Source organism: Hypomesus nipponensis, chromosome 15 (assembly GCF_054491055.1).
Source record: "Hypomesus nipponensis isolate SF chromosome 15, ASM5449105v1, whole genome shotgun sequence".
Taxonomy (NCBI): Eukaryota; Metazoa; Chordata; class Actinopteri; order Osmeriformes; family Osmeridae; genus Hypomesus; species Hypomesus nipponensis.
The window spans coordinates 12,871,930-12,888,444 of record NC_140375.1 but is presented as its reverse complement, the minus strand read 5'-3'; the positions used below and the strand labels follow the sequence as shown (position 1 = coordinate 12,888,444).

The following is a 16,515-nucleotide window of genomic DNA, read 5'->3' as shown; positions in this document are numbered from 1 at the left end:
ATTCCTGCGCATGCTTGAAATGACATGTTTTTATCACCGTGAAGACAAAACACATGTGTTTTGGAGGGGGGGGGTGGGAATCACAAACAAACGTAAGCCTCGTGTTTTCTTGCTGGTTTGTAGGATAAGCATTCGGATCACATTGTCCATATGTCGGAACTGATTTTGAAGATCCTCGTGAACAGAAGGTGTCTAATGTGTAACCTTCCTGTGTGTGTGTTGGTGTGTTTGCTGTGCTTGCTGTTGGTGTGTGAGTTGCATATGTTGTGGGGAACTGACCCATGGGCCCTGATCGTATGCTGTGTCTCCGTAGAGAGGCTCAGTGGTGTTCTAGTCTCTCTGAGCCTCCTCTCTGCTCACCCAGACATGCCCTCCTCGGTCACTCATTTCAGCCTTTATTACATTTGTCAGACTTTGACACAAGGTTTCCTTTCACATGCCTTCTGTGTAGTCATCCCTCTCTCACTGTTCTCTCCTCCACCAGTCTTTCTGTCTGTCTCATTCTTTCTTTCTCTCCCCCTCTCCCTCGCTTTGATTGATTAATACATTTGCCTGTTTTCCCATATTGAACATCACAAATCAGGTGATGCCCTTCTGCACAACAAAAACAAGACAGACACAGGGTGGAAACTTCCCTCAATGCTATTGAGTCCCTTGACACAAAGCATTTCTCCTAGTGACACAGCACAAATTTCCTGCTGGCAACAAAATCAATTCCAAACCGGTGCGCCGCCTGCTCTGTCTGCCCGATCCCGTCTCTACACATTCTAGGAAAACTCTTTAATCTCAGGGACACGGAGATCAACAGATCAGAGGTTTCTCCCTCTTGTCATCTGCTCCCGGCTGCTCTTGCTGTGGGCTCCGGCCCCCCTGCCCCGCTCCTCCTCCCCCGGGCTCCGAGGTGGCTGCTCATCTCGCCAGAGATGCTCCTAGTCAGAGTCAGGCTCCAAGGCAGAGGAGCCCTGCACACAGACAGACAGCAGTTATTATTAACCGCTTCTCACTAAGAGGATTGCTTCCTGTACTCCCAGTCTCCACGTAGTTATTTAAAGGCAGCTTGTGTCGCCTCCCACTGCCTTCCACGGCTTTAGAGCAACAGAGAGGCAGCGGGAGAGTGTGGAGAGAAAGCGAGAGAGGGAAAGAGAGGGAGGGAGGGAGGGAGGGAGGGAAGGAGAGAGAGAGAAAGAGAGAGAGAGAGAGAGGGAGAGGGAGGGAGAGAGAGAGAGGGAGGGAGAGCTGACAGGCAGGGACACAGAGGGAGGAGGAGGGGTCGAGCAGTGTCTGTGTTTTCCCTCGTTCTCATCAGCACGGCCACACAGCAGAGTGCGCATCATAGCGAGGTGACAGCAGCTCTACCTGCTGGTCCCAGGTCAGCTGCTGGCTCGGTTCTGCTCCAGGAGCACCACAACCAGAGGTCGTCCCAGTCAGCCGCAGCCATGGCCAGCCAACAAGACTCAGGCTTCTTTGAGATCAGCATCAAGTCTTTGCTGAAATCCTGGAGTGGCAGTGAGTACTCAAGACATGTGCTTGTTTACTGTTTACCTTACCTCATCCGGCTACTTCGACTGCAGTCTTAGAGGAGGGAGGACCGTGACCAAGGTCCTCCTGCTGCTGATACACATGCCTCCAGCATGGTATGGTGTTGTTCTAGTGCTTTCTCTTTATATGGGTTTGTCATAGATTCTAAATAGCTCCCATTACGTGCTGGGTCACTGTAATAGGATTAGAGAAGGTTCAGCTTGGTTGCATGTACTGTGCTGTCCAGCTCAGTCTCTCTGACTTCCACTCCCAGAAAGGCTTTATAGATGGAATACTTTATGTGACGTCATAACTCTGCTTTATGTAAGTTTGGAAAGCTTAGTATTGCAAGTTCTAGCATCATCTGAAGCGTTGGGGGTGTTCAGGAGAGGACACAAGAAAATACTGCAGTCACAATAATGTGACAGTGTACAATTTTCTCATAATGGTTATAATACTTCACATGCCACTGTGTATTATATTTATATTGGTAGTCCTCCCTTGTCAAATAATGAGATTTCACCACTTGGCAATGCTTTCACCTTGAGTCATTGATTATTCAACCTCAGTATTCTCCTCCCAGAATACAGCATGTTTGTAAACAAGTCACAATGCAGTGAATCACAGATGACAACAAAGTGACAGTGACAGCTTAGTGACAGCTCTGTAACTGCTGTTTAAATGTGGGATCTCAGAGAACAGCAGATAGCTGTCTGTCTGGGAATGGACAGCTGAGGGTTGACATTGTCATGATCTGTAGGGGGTGAGGGTTGAAAGCCCAGCCTGCACGGCTGATCGTCCTGATAGTGTGTGGTGAGGCCAAGGTGCATGCAGGGAAATATCCTTCAGGGGCTTGTCTCTGCTCCGTGTCCAGCTCGGTGTGGGATAGCGCAGTCTTAGCAAGGCATCACGTTTTGTTTTCCTTTTCTGACTGCCTCACTCCACCAATCATGGCCTGAGGATGGCCCTCTCGTAGCCAATCAGAGAGCAAGAGCAGCTGCAAGGAAAGCTTGTGGACTGGGATGTAAACTGAGAAGAAACATCAGTACATCAACCCCTCCCCCGTACATCGCTTTGTGTGCCGGCTAAATGAACACATTAAAAAGTATTCAAGACTAGTTTTCTCTTGTATACCAACAGTCTACCTTCGTCCCGGGTAAAGGAGAGGCTGCAGAAAAATCTGCACAGCCTGACTTCCACCTGTCAGACCCAGAGACCTGTTTCAGAAGGGGTTTGTATCGATGGTCTGCACTCTGTCCCACAGCAAGCAGCAGTTTCCAGCATGATGTCAGACTGCTAAAACAGGACTGTTGTTCAGTAGCTGGAGACTGCTGTTTTAATCTGCTTTAATCAGCCCCTCTGCACTCAGCACACTATCTCATCATCCAAATGTATTTTGAGACATTTTAACCTAGAACTTGAGGCTTGTCATAATGTGAGTCAGTAATAGAATGTTGTTGTCCCCTTGTTTCTCTTTGCCCTCACACCCTGACGGCCTAGTTTGTTCCTGTGAGGGTTTCCCACAGCACCTTTTCATTACTTTTCATTCACATTTGCTGCTGTCTTGGTTACCATTTTGATAGTCTGCCAGTACCTGTGTATCAGGCCACCACAAGACTGCTTAAAATAGTCTCATGATCTTATTATGCACACATAACCACTGTATATGTGTATGGGAACGGGGCTATGTGTGTGTGTTTTTGTGTGTGTGTGTGTGTGTGTGTGAGAGAGAGAGAGAGAGAGAGAGAGAGAGAGAGAGAGAGAGAGAGAGAGAGAGAGAGAGAGAGAGAGAGAGAGAGAGAGAGAGAGAGAGAGAGAGATGCGTTGTTATCTTGGCTGTATTGTCCTCTAGGGAACACCACCATGCTCAGAGAGTTTGGAGTGATGATGTAATGCTCACTGTGCCTGAGCAAGGCTCTTGTTTGTCGAGTCACATGTAGCGTCTCAGCTTGCGCCCAGCGCTTGAGAGAAAGGACTGCAAGCCACACTGGTGGCTTTCTTCTGCTCCAAACTCCTGCTGAAGTCACGCAACATGAGACCCATTAAGTCAAATGAGATAAATGTGGAGAAGGAGTCTCATTTTACCCTCTCATGATTTATTTTACACTGCCTCATTTTTTATTTAACCGCTGTTAAGTCAAAATGTGTTTAGACAATTTGCCCCCAGCACTTGATGTTCTATGGGCAGTGTTTATTAGCTTTTGTCACTGTGCATAGTCAAAAGGGACCTGTTTTATAGTAAAGATCTTGTACTGTATGGTGCTCAGTAAGATAAAGTTAAACCGGAGCATGTTGTTGCTTCTGCCTTAGTAAGGCAGGACTGTGCTGCTGCCTTAGTTAGACAGGACTGTGCTGCTGCCTTAGTTAGGCAGGACTGTGCTGCTGCCTTAGTTAGACAGGACTGTGCTGCTGCCTTAGTTAGACAGGACTGTGCTGCTGCCTTACTTAGACAGGACTGTGCTGCTGCCTTAGTAAGGCAGGACTGTGCTGCTGCCTTACTTAGACAGGACTGTGCTGCTGCCTTAGTAAGGCAGGACTGTGCTGCTGCTTTACTTAGACAAGACTGTGCTGCTGCCTTACTTAGACAAGACTGTGCTGCTGCCTTAGTAAGGCAGGACTGTGCTGCTGCCTTACTTAGACAAGACTGTGCTGCTGCCTTAGTAAGGCAGGACTGTGCTGCTTGCACATCCTGACGGAGATCTGGTGTTTTCAGTCTGCTACCCAAGATCTCCTGCTCGGGCACCATGAGGTAGGGAGAGGGAGGGCTGGTGGGTCAGTATAGTGTGTTCCCCTGGATAAATATAGTCACACAACTATGCCACCGTAGCATGTTAGACCTCGTCACCGCTCCGTGCCTCAGCTAAAAATTCCTGCCTGACCTTCAGTCTTGGAAGGCAGGGCTAGATCACAAGGCAGCAGAGAGCCACAGCAGAAACAGTACTGGGAGACTGCTAGAGAAGACGTTTCCCTGGACTACACCACACACAAGCCTGCCCTTTTGAACAGAGCCGCTGTGGGGCTGGACAGCATGGAAGGTGTTCCCAGGAGGACCAACCCAAGGGACACACAGGACATGGTCATCAGCAGATCCTACTAGTGTTCATTAGTCAAGAGTAACCGTGGACACCGTTGCTTCCTTCCCCACTATGGACGCTACGGCCGTGTGCTGGAGCAAGGCCAGTGTTATCAGCTTCATCAAGGGCCTGGGTAGGTGATGGGGCTTTTGGTGGGGCTGTTTTTTGCTGCCACAGGGCTCAGATAGTGTGGGCTCAGATCACCAAGCCAGGCACACATGCTGGGCATTCCTCATAGGGCATATTAAAAATGTTTGTGGTGTTGCATAGAGAGAAGGGACAGAGGGAGTAGACCTGCATGGGGCTGCCAGCCCCCTGCCCTGGCCCCCTGCCCTGGCCCCCTGCCCTGGGCCCCCTGCCCTGGGCCCCTGCCCTGGGCCCCCTGTCCTGTCCCCTCTCCCAAACTCTTTCCCCTCTGCAGAACCAGGTCTACTTCACCTCCAGACTCCATACCTGGGAACAAGTTTGAATGCCTATACTCTCAAGGGGTTAAATCTAGTCTCTTGTTGTCTTGGTTGTTTAGCTTTACCATTTATGTGCACTGACAAAAAATGCACATGAAAGCACTGTAAAAAGCATTGACAGGTTGTGCATAGTGCTTGTCTGGCTGTTCTAAGACACCTCCACCCTCTCACCTCAAGCTGTATTGATGATGTTAGTGTCAGTCTCTCCAAAAGACTGCAGGGCTCATTACATTTACTGGATTGTGAAGACATATTTTGGGTAGACAGATTTAGGGGTATTTAGGAATTTGATCTTTATTTTAGTATTGCAAATTGCTGCAAAGTTTAACTAATTAAATTCAGTTACCCTTGTTAGTCTGTTCTAGTTATTACTTAGAGGCTTACGAAGAGGGTCTTGCATTCCTACACATACATGATAGAGGCTGTTTAGAGCGTTGGATGCTAGCAGATCCTGGCTGGCCAGACAGTGCGAGGACGTGCATGACAGATGCAAGCTGCAGTGTCGTGTACGCTAGATGAGTGGGTGGCTCAGATCATATACTGGCTCTAGTTGTCACAGATGCAAAGTGGCTCCAACACTAGTCAACCGCCATTCAACACATAACTGAGTGAGGGATGAGCTACCTCTGTCTACTCGAGAATGCAGCTTCCATGCTGAGGTATCTAGCACACACACAGAGGTTTCATTTGAGAGGTCACACCTTGGAATTTTACCTCTACTGAACTTGCAGCTGCAAACACGATGTTTGGCTGTGTTTATCTGCAGTAGCATAGTAACCGCATAGTTCAGATGAAGAGGGGTGATGTATTGTGATGTATTGCACTATGAAACATGAAGTTAATGCTCGGGGCTTCTTTTTAGCGTTTACTTCATCTTAGTAGGAAGGGTTAACAAGCCTGCACCCTGAGGCTTTTTAATTCTTCTTAAGAGTGATGTTTGAAATGTGAGTCTCAGTCGCTGTAATTGCTTCTGACATACACAGTACAGGCCATGTATCACACACACCGACACACACACTAAGACTAAGCTGTAGTAGAGACATTAACTGGGGAAATTAGTCCAGTCAGGCTGTTGGAGAATGTCCCTGAATATTTTACAAAGCAAATTTTACAGTTCACCGAGTTTGAAGTACAGCTTTGGTTGAGGCCATTTACACAAAGTGAGAGTTTCACACTACTAACTAGGCATTTATACACAGTCTCTGGGTATTTGGGGCTGTTTTCTATTTGAAATGTGGATGCTGAGGTAAATATTAACCTGAGATGAAGTCAGTGGTTTTCTGCAGTGACATTCAGAATTGAGGAGTAATGAGAACCAATGCTGCATTAGCCAGCAGAGAAGAGCTGTGCTTGATGGGGAAAACAGTCAGCATGTTTGGGGACACTCTAAAGTAATACATTGCCTCTTTTTAGTTCCAAAGACAAAAATACGGTGAAGAATAAATTTACATTTAGTCATTTAGCAGGCGATCTAATCCAGAGCGATTTACAGTAAATACAGGGACATTCCCCCCGAGGCAAGTAGGGTGAAGTGCCTTGCTCAAGAACACAACTTCATTTTGCACAGCCAGGAATCGAACCAACAACCTTCTGATTAATAGCCCGACTCCCTAACCGCTCAGCCATCTGACCCCCATCATGATAAATGAATCTGCAAACCCATTACTCATTCCCCTGGAACCCACACCCATTTCTACCATAAATGAAAGTTTCAATTTCCTACTGTTCTTTCCAGCCTCTCCAGTGGGGTTGGGGTACAGCAAGCCCCCCATTCCTCCAGTGTGCTGCAGCCAGGCTCCTCCAGCCATGATGCCCATCAGCATCGACCCAGAGAGCCGACCAGGGGAGTACGTCCTCAAGAGCCTGTTCGCCAACTTCACCACGCAGTCGGAGCGCAAAATACGCATCATCATGGCCGAGCCTTTGGTGAGTGACGAATACAAAACAACATCTGTCATAAAGCATGTTGTTGATAGACAGATGTTTTCAATCTTTTATTTCATAAAACCGAATGATGTGATTACGAAATACTGGGAGTTACCATAAACATTTCGATCCTTAGAGAGTGAGCTGAAGGGGGAGCGGAGGTGACAGGGGGAGGGAGAGCCATGTCACGTATGTGTTCCCACAGGACGGTAAAGCAGGAGGAGGCCTCGAGGAGACAGGCTAGAGTTCAGCCACCTTCTATGTAAACGGAACCATTCTCACTGAACCCACCTGTGTGCTTCAGTGTACTGGAGGATGTGTAGTTGTGCTGCTGTGTATGTGGGGGTCTTTAGCAGGCTGGCTGCCTCCTCACTCTGCCCACATGTCCAGACATGTGACACAAACTGATTCTGTAGCTCCCATTTTTTGTCAAAGGCTCCCCACAAAAAAGTATTATGTTCACCAGGAAACCCCTCAGTCCTTTACTCTTCCCTGTGACAAATGACTCTGAGGGCCAGAGGCTCTCCTGTGGGTTTAAAGTATTAGGTTGAAAAGAAGGTTAAATATGGTGTCATGTTTAATTGTTGTCAGGCCATGTTCTGTCTGTATTGACAGTACTGTTAGCACATCTCCACTCACCCCACCCTGGCCTGCAGGGCAGAGGTCCTGTTTTCACTCAGGCTGCTCTACATGCTCCCGAGCTATAGGTGTCTCCTTACTGTGTCTCCCTGCAATAACTCTGCAAAGCAGGGTTTCAAAGGAGCAGCATGCAGTTTTCAAAACCTTTTAATACTCAACATCAGATATCACAGTATATGTTTTTACCCTTCCACTGCCGTGTAAAAGGAAGTTAAATATTGCATAAGGGTTGTTCGAAATAACTATTTCACTTTGCATGTTGTTGTGAGGGCTATTACAGATATACTGTAGCTTATTTTGCAATGTGCAAGGGATCATATGGATATGATCTTGTCTGGATAGAGAAGTTGAGAGCTATGTCACAGTGTGAAAGCCGAACCTGCTAACCCATTTCACAACTTGGTGCTCTTCTTTAGCATGACTTGGACAGGTGGGGGCTGCAATATGTCCTTAGACTTTGGTTACATTTTTGGGTGGGAAATCTAAGAGGTGTCCTCTTGCTGCTCTACAGAATGTTTACCACACCATGGGGTATGAATATCCCTGAGAAAAACACCTTGGTGTACAGTGCAGTGACCAACAAGAGTCGAATGGACAGGTTCGAATAGAGCCACTTTTGTAGTCGAGGTCTACCTCAAACAGTGTATTGATATACTGAGAGAACTGCAGTGAATCATGTTTTTGGGATGTGATTTAGACCTGCATGGCAGTGTGGCGGCAGGGTCACAGCAGCTGTCATACATATTTGTGGACAGTCAGGGGGAGGAGTTAGGGCTCAGTGGGCTCCCAGGACACCACCCACTGCCCCCTGAAAAGGAACCGCCCCACTGAATTCACTGCGCTCAGTGTATACCCTGCTAGTTACTGGCTGCATTTTATAAAGCAAATGTTCAATAATTTTAGGAGGCTCAATTCGATTCTGTTCTACAAGAAGGTTTTAAACACAGGGAGGGTCCTGTCTCTTTAATGTTTCTGTTGTGAGTTTGCACAGTCCGGTACTGGGGAACGTGCTTGTGAAGGATCTGCTCGTCATGGCCCTAGTTCCTCAGGGCAGTGTTAATTAATGCTCAGAAAGCACAAGCCTCTGTCCCCTAAGTCATTATCTTGACTTCCAGCCAAACTGTTGGCCAGTGATGGACATTAAGTTCAGTTGTCCTGACTTATACATTAGCACCATCACACCAAACAGTTACAGACTTAAGGGTGTAAGAGACAGCTGCTTCATCATTCATTGTGTATGACTAAACATGGGTAAGACTGACATCATCCTGAATGTTCAAAACTTGAAGCACCACCCAATACAAAGCCACATCTCAAATTCAAGTGCGTTTGGAGGAGTACACCCAGTTTTAGTTTGACCAGGTACATGTACCTGCAGACCAAACACGCATATAATTTGTTTTAGGTATTACAGCCTAACTTCATAAAGATCTACCACCATGGTGTAAAGAACGTTGGTGAAGAAGTCAGCATGAGGTCTTCTCAAGGGCAGAACAGGGTGGGGGTTGAGATCCAGGTGCTGAATCAAAATGGAGGGCATTATCCCTGATGATTAAAGAGTGTAATAATGTGGGCCATCATTAATGTCCCATTTTTAGTGTCTGTCCGTAGATGCCTGTTCCCATGTCTGACTGATGGCTCTCTCATTAATGCTCGCTTATAAGCTCTGCTCCAAAAATACTCTTTTTACAGACTAGAGTCTGACAGATGGATAAAATTATGAGCTAACCCTCTGTGAACTGTGTTAACCTCCTGATATATCACTTTGTTTGAATGGTAGTTCTTACCATCTTTCTGTGTTTCCAGGAAAAGCCATTAACAAAATCCCTTCAAAGAGGAGAGGACCCACAGTTTGACCAAGTGAGTACTGCATGGTGTTGTACTGTGCCACTGTTGCTACAGTACCACAGGTGTTTTGTATTACTGCGGCACTTCGATATGACTGTGGCTAACCTGGAAAGGCTGCTGCTGGGTGAGAGGTTTCTCTGTGCCAGCCAGGGCAGGAGTGTTTACCTAGCCAGCGTCGACGGGGCTAGGTGTGTGCTGCATGTGGGCAGGGCTGCAGACAGGGCCCTTTCACAGCCACAGGCCTGTGTTTGTCCTGCTTCGTCAGGCCATTCAGCTGCAGCACAGAGCCCGGATTCTTCTCTGCTGTGTGCTGAATGAAGGGCTCGCTGTGTTCCCCTGCTCCTCCTGCTACCCTCTCCTCCCTTCCTGTGTGCTCTGAGCAGGACCCTGCCGCCCCACCCTTCCTTCCTCCCCCCTCCCCCTCTTCCTCACCCCCCTCCCTTCTCCTTCCACCCTCCCCTGGAGACGGAGGCCACCCCATAAGCACAACATCCCTAAGGATCTCATCCCCTCCCTCACTCTAATTCCATTCTCTTCAACCAGGCCACAGCCACAATACACATAGTCAACAGATGAAATAACACAAAGCTTTTTTTTTTTTTCATCGCAAAGACAAGTGAAGGGCACTGTAGAGTCATTGAGATCATAGACATTGCAGACAATACCTGACTGATTTTTATATATAATGTATTTCTTCCATTTCAGTTGATCAGTGCTATGAGTTCTCTGGCTGAGTACTGTCTCCCCTCCATCCTGCGAACTCTGTTTGATTGGTACAAGAGACAGACTGGGCTGGAGGAAGAGTCACATGAGTACAGGCCGAGGGCCAACACTAAATCCAAAAAGTAAGTTATGTATCAGTTTATTTTTTACACAACCCATAAAGTATGTCTTTATATTTGAAAATAATGATCACTTTGTGCCTCTTGCTGAATCCTTTCTCTGTCTTACATAGTGACGAGCAGCAGAAGGATTATCTTCTTGAAAGGAGGGATTTGGCCATCGACTTTATTTTTTCTCTTGTACTTATAGAAGTTTTAAAACAGGTGACTAGCTTCTCACTATTTCCCGTCTGATAAGATTGTCTATGCAATTTAACCACATAAAATCTAAAGTGTTTATGTAAACAATTTAAAACAATTTTTATTTTATTAAAACAATTAAATATATGAATATTGCCATTCCATAATAGTCAGCCACGAATGATATTTATACTGAAACAGAAGAACGTTCTCATGACAGAGTTCCTTTCTCCATGACTAGATGCCGCTCCACCCTGTCCTGGACAGTTTGGTCAATGAAGTCATCAACTTAGCCTTTAAGCACTTTAGATACAAAGAGGGGTAAGGCTCTGTTGCTTTAACCACAAGGTCATTTTGTCTGTAAACTTGTCTGTATTTGTTCCTTCTTGACTTGCCTATGTTTTTCTACAGGTACCATGGTCCTAACACTGGCAACATGCATATGGTAGCAGACCTCTATGCAGAAGTCATAGGTGTACTAGCTCAGGCCAAGTAAGTCAAGTTGGATTGGTAGTCCCTGTAACTAACGTAGTGGAATAGACTATTCATATTTATTTTAAGTGATTTATGGTTAAGTCAGTGACTGGTATTGTGTGGTGTGTGTAGTCAGTCTCTTGACATATACTCCTGCTCATAACAGTATGATTCTCTAGTTATAGCGACAGCAAGTAAATGTGACAATGTGTTTTGGACAAATTCCCTTCCCACCAAACTAGGACTGGAAATGGATGTATGTTTATTTGAAGTTTCCAGATCATTGCAGCAAGGAACAAACTCTTAAAATAGGGATATGGTGGGTGAGCGTGCAGTGTACTGTGCTCTTTGTCCAGGCAGTCAGCTGGACAATTTCGCACAGGAGGTACTGCAGTGAGGTGCTTACACAGATGTGTCAGACTCTGTTTACATATTCAGGCACAAGTGTTGCCATCATAAACCAAAAAAGAATTGTCCAACATGGATGGAAGGAATGCAGACCAATTGTATTATTATTTATTTTTTATGAATGTGAATTAAGTAGATATTGCCTTGAGGCAAACCTATTTGAGGCTAAGAATATGTCAAACAGACATCCACTAGTACCTGCAATGAGTTTCAATCTGCAAGGACCAGTAAAGAGAAGGAAGTGGAAAGCTCAGCCCAGTTTCCCAAACAAATGGACTTCAAATTTGAAAACCTCCAGAACACTCCCATCTCACAGTAAATCTGGAGAGTATGGTTTATACATTAGAGGAGGATGACCTGGGTTCATCTGTGGGAGGAGAGATTTGACTTTAGAGTCCAGGTCATCAGACAGAAAATCCTGGTGTCACCTTAACCTAATCAAACCTAACCACCTTTACCAACCAGCTTCTCATTAAAATACAATTAGAATAATCTTTCCTTGTTTAATCCTTATCCACTGACAATAAACTGTTTCAACCCTGCTCCTCTTCAGGTTTCCTGCTGTCAGGAAGAAGTTTATGACTGAGCTGAAGGAGCTACGTCAGAAGGAGCAGATCCCCTATGTGGTCCAGTCCACCATCAGCCTCATCATGGGGGTCAAGTTCTTCCGCATTAAGATGTATCCTGTGGAGGACTTTGAAGCCTCATTTCTGTTCATGCAGGTACTGTACACTGGGCTCATACAGTATCCTTATCACAGGGCTGCAGGCCCTGCATGTTTTCTCGTACTGTCTGTACTTTTCCCAAGCGTGTCCTCTCTGCATTCTTGTTCTCCTGGCGTGTAGATTACATTACACCGTCGATGTGAGGATTTATACTGTGTTTAGCGAGTGCTCATCTCTGTTACAGGAATGCGCCCAGTATTTCCTGGAAGTGAAGGACAGGGACATCAAGCATGCCTTGGCCGGTCTGTTTGTGGAAATTCTAGTTCCTGTTGCTGCAGTAGGTTTTTACAGAGCATGACGAGTCAAAATCAAAGTTTACGTCAAAATGTACCATGGATGAATCGCATTTCTATTATCCTAGGGGTAGTCCTTCCTTTCAAACAGGCTACCAGTAAACCATTGTGTGGCCCTGAGTGATGCTAATCAGTTTGGCTCTGTCCCACAGGCTGTGAAGAATGAGGTGAACGTGCCGTGTCTGCGGAACTTTGTGGAGAGCTTATATGACACAACCCTGGACCTATCCTCCAGAAAGAAGCACTCGTTGGTAAGTTATCCGGCAGAAAAATGGCAAGGGCTGTCTGCTTCCCCACAGTCACCATGGCAGCCAGACACAGTTTCACAGCTTAAAGGCCTGTGATCCTCTGGGAAGTATTTCAGAGGCGACAACTTGTTTGAATTTCTCCTTACTGAAAAATTCACAAAGGGGGAGCATATAACTTCTTCAGAGCTCAACAGCATTACTCTATATTCTCCCTTCAGGGGTCTGTTCTGGCTGCAATTCACATACTGCAGTTAAATGGTAGTTCACGGTGTGATTGAGAGATAACTGCCCTCATGGAAAAGCTTCACAGTATGTCTACATGACTTTGAAGTAGTGATGGTGACTGCAGACAGATCCTATCACATGGAGTGTCAGTGAAAACAGGAAGAATGTGCTGAGATGGCCATGGTTCTGTGTTCACAGAGTAGTGGGCATTAGCAGGTTATGGAGTAATTATGCAATTAAATCATGTACACATGTACATATCAGATACAATTGACTCAGTTCATTAAGGTATCAAAAAAGAGAACCTAACATTTGATGTCTTTTCTGCAGGCTCTGTACCCACTGGTGACATGTCTGCTGTGTGTGAGCCAGAAGCAGTTTTTCCTCAACAGATGGCATGTGTTTCTCAACACCTGCCTCTCCAGCCTCAAGGTAGCCTGAACAGAAATGAATCATCGCCATTCAAAACTGCACATTGTTTTGATCTTAGATCAGGTTGGAGGAGTGTTTTAATTGGTGTGCTACAGTACGCTGGTTGCAGCAGAGAGCCTGCCTGAATCGTGTGTGCTTCAGACCCAATTAAAATATCTGTGGTTTTTGCTGTCTTCATACAGCTGCTTTTAAAAACATTGGGTTTTCAGTTTCATTGAAGTCAGGCAGCATTGACCTGACTTTCATTGTCAGTGTGAAGTGTACAGTATCTATTTTAAATCTACTATGTTATACTCTGGTACATCTTGATGATTTTGTCTTTTTACTAAATTGAAATACAGTTATAGAAGCTTTACTTGATGTAACTGCCTAATATGGGTTTGTTTTTGTAGAGCAAAGACCCTAAAATGGCACGTGTAGCCCTGGAGTCCCTGTACCGTCTGCTGTGGGTCTACATGATCCGGATCAAGTGTGAGAGCAACACTGCAACACAGGGGTAAATATCCTCATCCATGCTTCTCTGTTCAGGAGGTGCCACGTAGCAGCTTTCCCCCTGACCTCCAGTCAATATTAAAGTCCAGGAGAAGTCCAGCCCATTCCCCATGGCACTGCACTCAGGAAGCTTGTTTACGTAACCCAGACAACTCATGAATAGTATCTTTCTTGGTATAACTGGAGAGCAGAAACTTGTTATTGGATTTTGGTCTTCATTTTTTTTTTGCACTGTACTTTGCTTGGAGTCTATTTTCTTTTTCTTTTCTTTTTACAAAAGCACATGTATGGCTGTATTGTAGATTGATTACATGCCCACAGACACTCGCAGATAGAGTAGTGTAGGTGTACGGTTAGGGCAGACCAGACAGTTCTGCTGACCCAGAGAAACTGTCCACAGCCTTGATCATGATGAGACCACTGAGACCATGAGAAATCAGGTCAGACTTGATAATTAGCTCTGAAATAAACTTGCCTTAAAATAAACTACTTTTCAAGAAATAGGACAATGTGAGGCCTGCTGTTGCAAAAAAAAGTTAATACCCTATCCATTCTGAATGTCTGCAGTAAATAAATGATGAAAGTTCTTAATGAAATGCTGGATTTGATTGTCTCTCTCTGCTTCTCTCCCTTGCAGCCGCCTCAGCACCATTGTCACAACCCTGTTCCCCAAGGGATCCCGCAGTGTGCTGCCCAGAGACATGCCCCTCAATATATTTGTCAAAATTATCCAGTTTATTGCACAGGTAACTTAACACAAAAACTACAGTTAACAAAAGTCTTATACATACTTTGGATGCGTTTCAACAAGTTCCACGATGGCATAGTTGGTGTAACTGACCTCCCAGCCCGTCAGATTCCCATCTTTTCAGTGGCTTAGCTTGCTAGGCTTGGGAGGGGGTCACGTGTGTTAATTGACGTAGAGATGAGATGGATCTCTGTGAGGGGACACGTGAGGAACACCGCAACGCTGCAGGGTGACACAGAGACACCTGTTATTAGGGAATGGATTCAGTTCACTGTTGAGCTTTCTTTTTTTTCCTCCCAGGAACGACTTGATTTCGCTATGAAAGAGATCATCTTTGACCTACTTTGTGTTGGGAAACAAGCAAAAGCCTTTAGTCTTAATCCAGAGGTACAGTGTTTTTAATTCATTTCCTTGGTTTACTGCTGTACAAATATACATTTACACATACTGTGCATGTTATTTTAGGTTCCCTTAGTCAGCAGTAAGTGCCCTATAGTAAGTTATATGCTGTAGGTACAGAACGGCATTGAGTAAAAAAAAAACAGTATCTGCAGCTTGTGAATTATTGTGGGGTTTGTCTCTTTGTGCAGAGAATGAATATAGGCCTGCGAGCCTTCCTGGTGATAGCAGACAAGTTGCAGCAGAAGGATGGAGAGCCCCCTATGCCGAACACTGGCGCTATACTGCCCTCTGGGAACACTCTCAGGGTGAAGAAGACCTTCCTGAGCAAAACCCTCACCGACGATGAGGCCAAGGTCATAGGTCAGTAGTATCTACTGTGAGACCGTTTTAAAGAAAAGATTCTGGAACATACCCCATAACATGTGTTGTCGGTATGGTCCGTGTATTGTAGGTATGTCCCTGTATTACTCCCAAGTGAGGAAAGCTATGGATAACATCCTGAGACACCTGGATAAGGAGGTTGGGCGCTGCATGATGATGACCAATGTTCAGATGCTGAACAAAGAGCCTGAGGACATGATCACGTGAGTATAGTCAGGAACATTTCAGTCAACCAACGGATAAAACATTTATAGTCACTGTTCTTCAGGATAAAATGGTCTCAAGTTTGAAGTTTGACCTTGTGTTTGTGACCTCAGAGGTGAGAGGAAGCCAAAGATCGACCTGTTCAGGACGTGCCTAGCTGCCATCCCGAGGGTCCTTCCGGACGGCATGTCCAAGCCAGAGCTCATAGACCTCCTCTCGCGGTGAGTCTGCACGGGAAACACTCTCTGATGGATGGACCAATCGTCACGTTTTCCCCGAAAACCATGTGTAATGTGATCCCTCCCAGACATGGCCTGGCATCTGGCTATCTGGCCAGAAGATCAAGCTAAAGAGATGTCATTTCCTGTCATTTCCAATGCTTAGACCATTAAAGGTCAGGACTGGCTCCTATCTTACAGGACCAGACTTAAGTTGTTCCTCTCTGGTGAAGCGTAATGGTTTGCACAGTTGGAGTAAATGGAGGGATTTACATTTTACATTTACATTATTCATTTAGCAGACGCTTTATCCAAAGTGACTTCCAAGAGAGAGCTTTACAAAAGTGCATCGGTCACTGATCATAACAACGAGATAGCCCCAAACATTGCGGGTAGAGTCAGATGGCTGAGCGGTTAGGCAATCGGGCTAGTAATTGGAAGGTTGCAAGTTCGATTCCTGTCTGTGTCAAATGACGTTGTGTCCTTGGGCAAGGCACTTCACCTTGCTTGCCTCAGGGGGAATGTCCCTGTACTTACTGTAAGTCGCTCTTGATAAGAGTGTCTGCTAAATGACTAAATGTAAGTGTAACAAGAGCAGCAAGTCTCTCAATAAGAGTCATTGTGATCCTGGAGGAAACTAGCATTAGGATTTCATTTATCAGCACTACTCTGTTCTGTAGTGTACAGAGGGCTGCAGCTTTAGACAATGAGTTCCCTCCTCTAACACATTTTCATTTATTCAATACAAATCCAATTACTTGGCGGTGATAGTGA

General features: G+C 45.6%; 1 protein-coding gene across 6 annotated transcripts in view; it reads left to right on the top strand.

The window, feature by feature from the left end:
* Positions 1 to 16,515, top strand: part of frya (furry homolog a (Drosophila)) — a 42,702-nt gene that overhangs the window by 2,157 nt on the left and 24,030 nt on the right. For 4 of the 6 annotated variants that reach the window (XR_014729880.1, XM_084673568.1, XM_084673566.1 and 1 more), the window contains exons 2-17: positions 6,792 to 6,982; positions 9,428 to 9,481; positions 10,175 to 10,314; positions 10,425 to 10,515; positions 10,733 to 10,812; positions 10,903 to 10,983; positions 11,927 to 12,095; positions 12,283 to 12,375; positions 12,544 to 12,642; positions 13,195 to 13,296; positions 13,689 to 13,792; positions 14,426 to 14,534; positions 14,837 to 14,923; positions 15,127 to 15,298; positions 15,390 to 15,522; positions 15,637 to 15,744. Coding sequence is in view for 5 of the 6 variants with exons in the window: in XM_084673568.1 (XP_084529694.1) it covers positions 6,792 to 6,982; positions 9,428 to 9,481; positions 10,175 to 10,314; positions 10,425 to 10,515; positions 10,733 to 10,812; positions 10,903 to 10,983; positions 11,927 to 12,095; positions 12,283 to 12,375; positions 12,544 to 12,642; positions 13,195 to 13,296; positions 13,689 to 13,792; positions 14,426 to 14,534; positions 14,837 to 14,923; positions 15,127 to 15,298; positions 15,390 to 15,522; positions 15,637 to 15,744 (1,813 nt within the window). In the remaining variant the exon portion in view is untranslated. Of the gene's footprint in view, positions 1 to 1,406; positions 1,507 to 4,415; positions 4,726 to 6,791; positions 6,983 to 9,427; positions 9,482 to 10,174; positions 10,315 to 10,424; positions 10,516 to 10,732; positions 10,813 to 10,902; positions 10,984 to 11,926; positions 12,096 to 12,282; positions 12,376 to 12,543; positions 12,643 to 13,194; positions 13,297 to 13,688; positions 13,793 to 14,425; positions 14,535 to 14,836; positions 14,924 to 15,126; positions 15,299 to 15,389; positions 15,523 to 15,636; positions 15,745 to 16,515 lie in introns of those variants that run through there. The other 2 variants (XM_084673569.1, XM_084673567.1) reach the window with 2 other exon arrangements.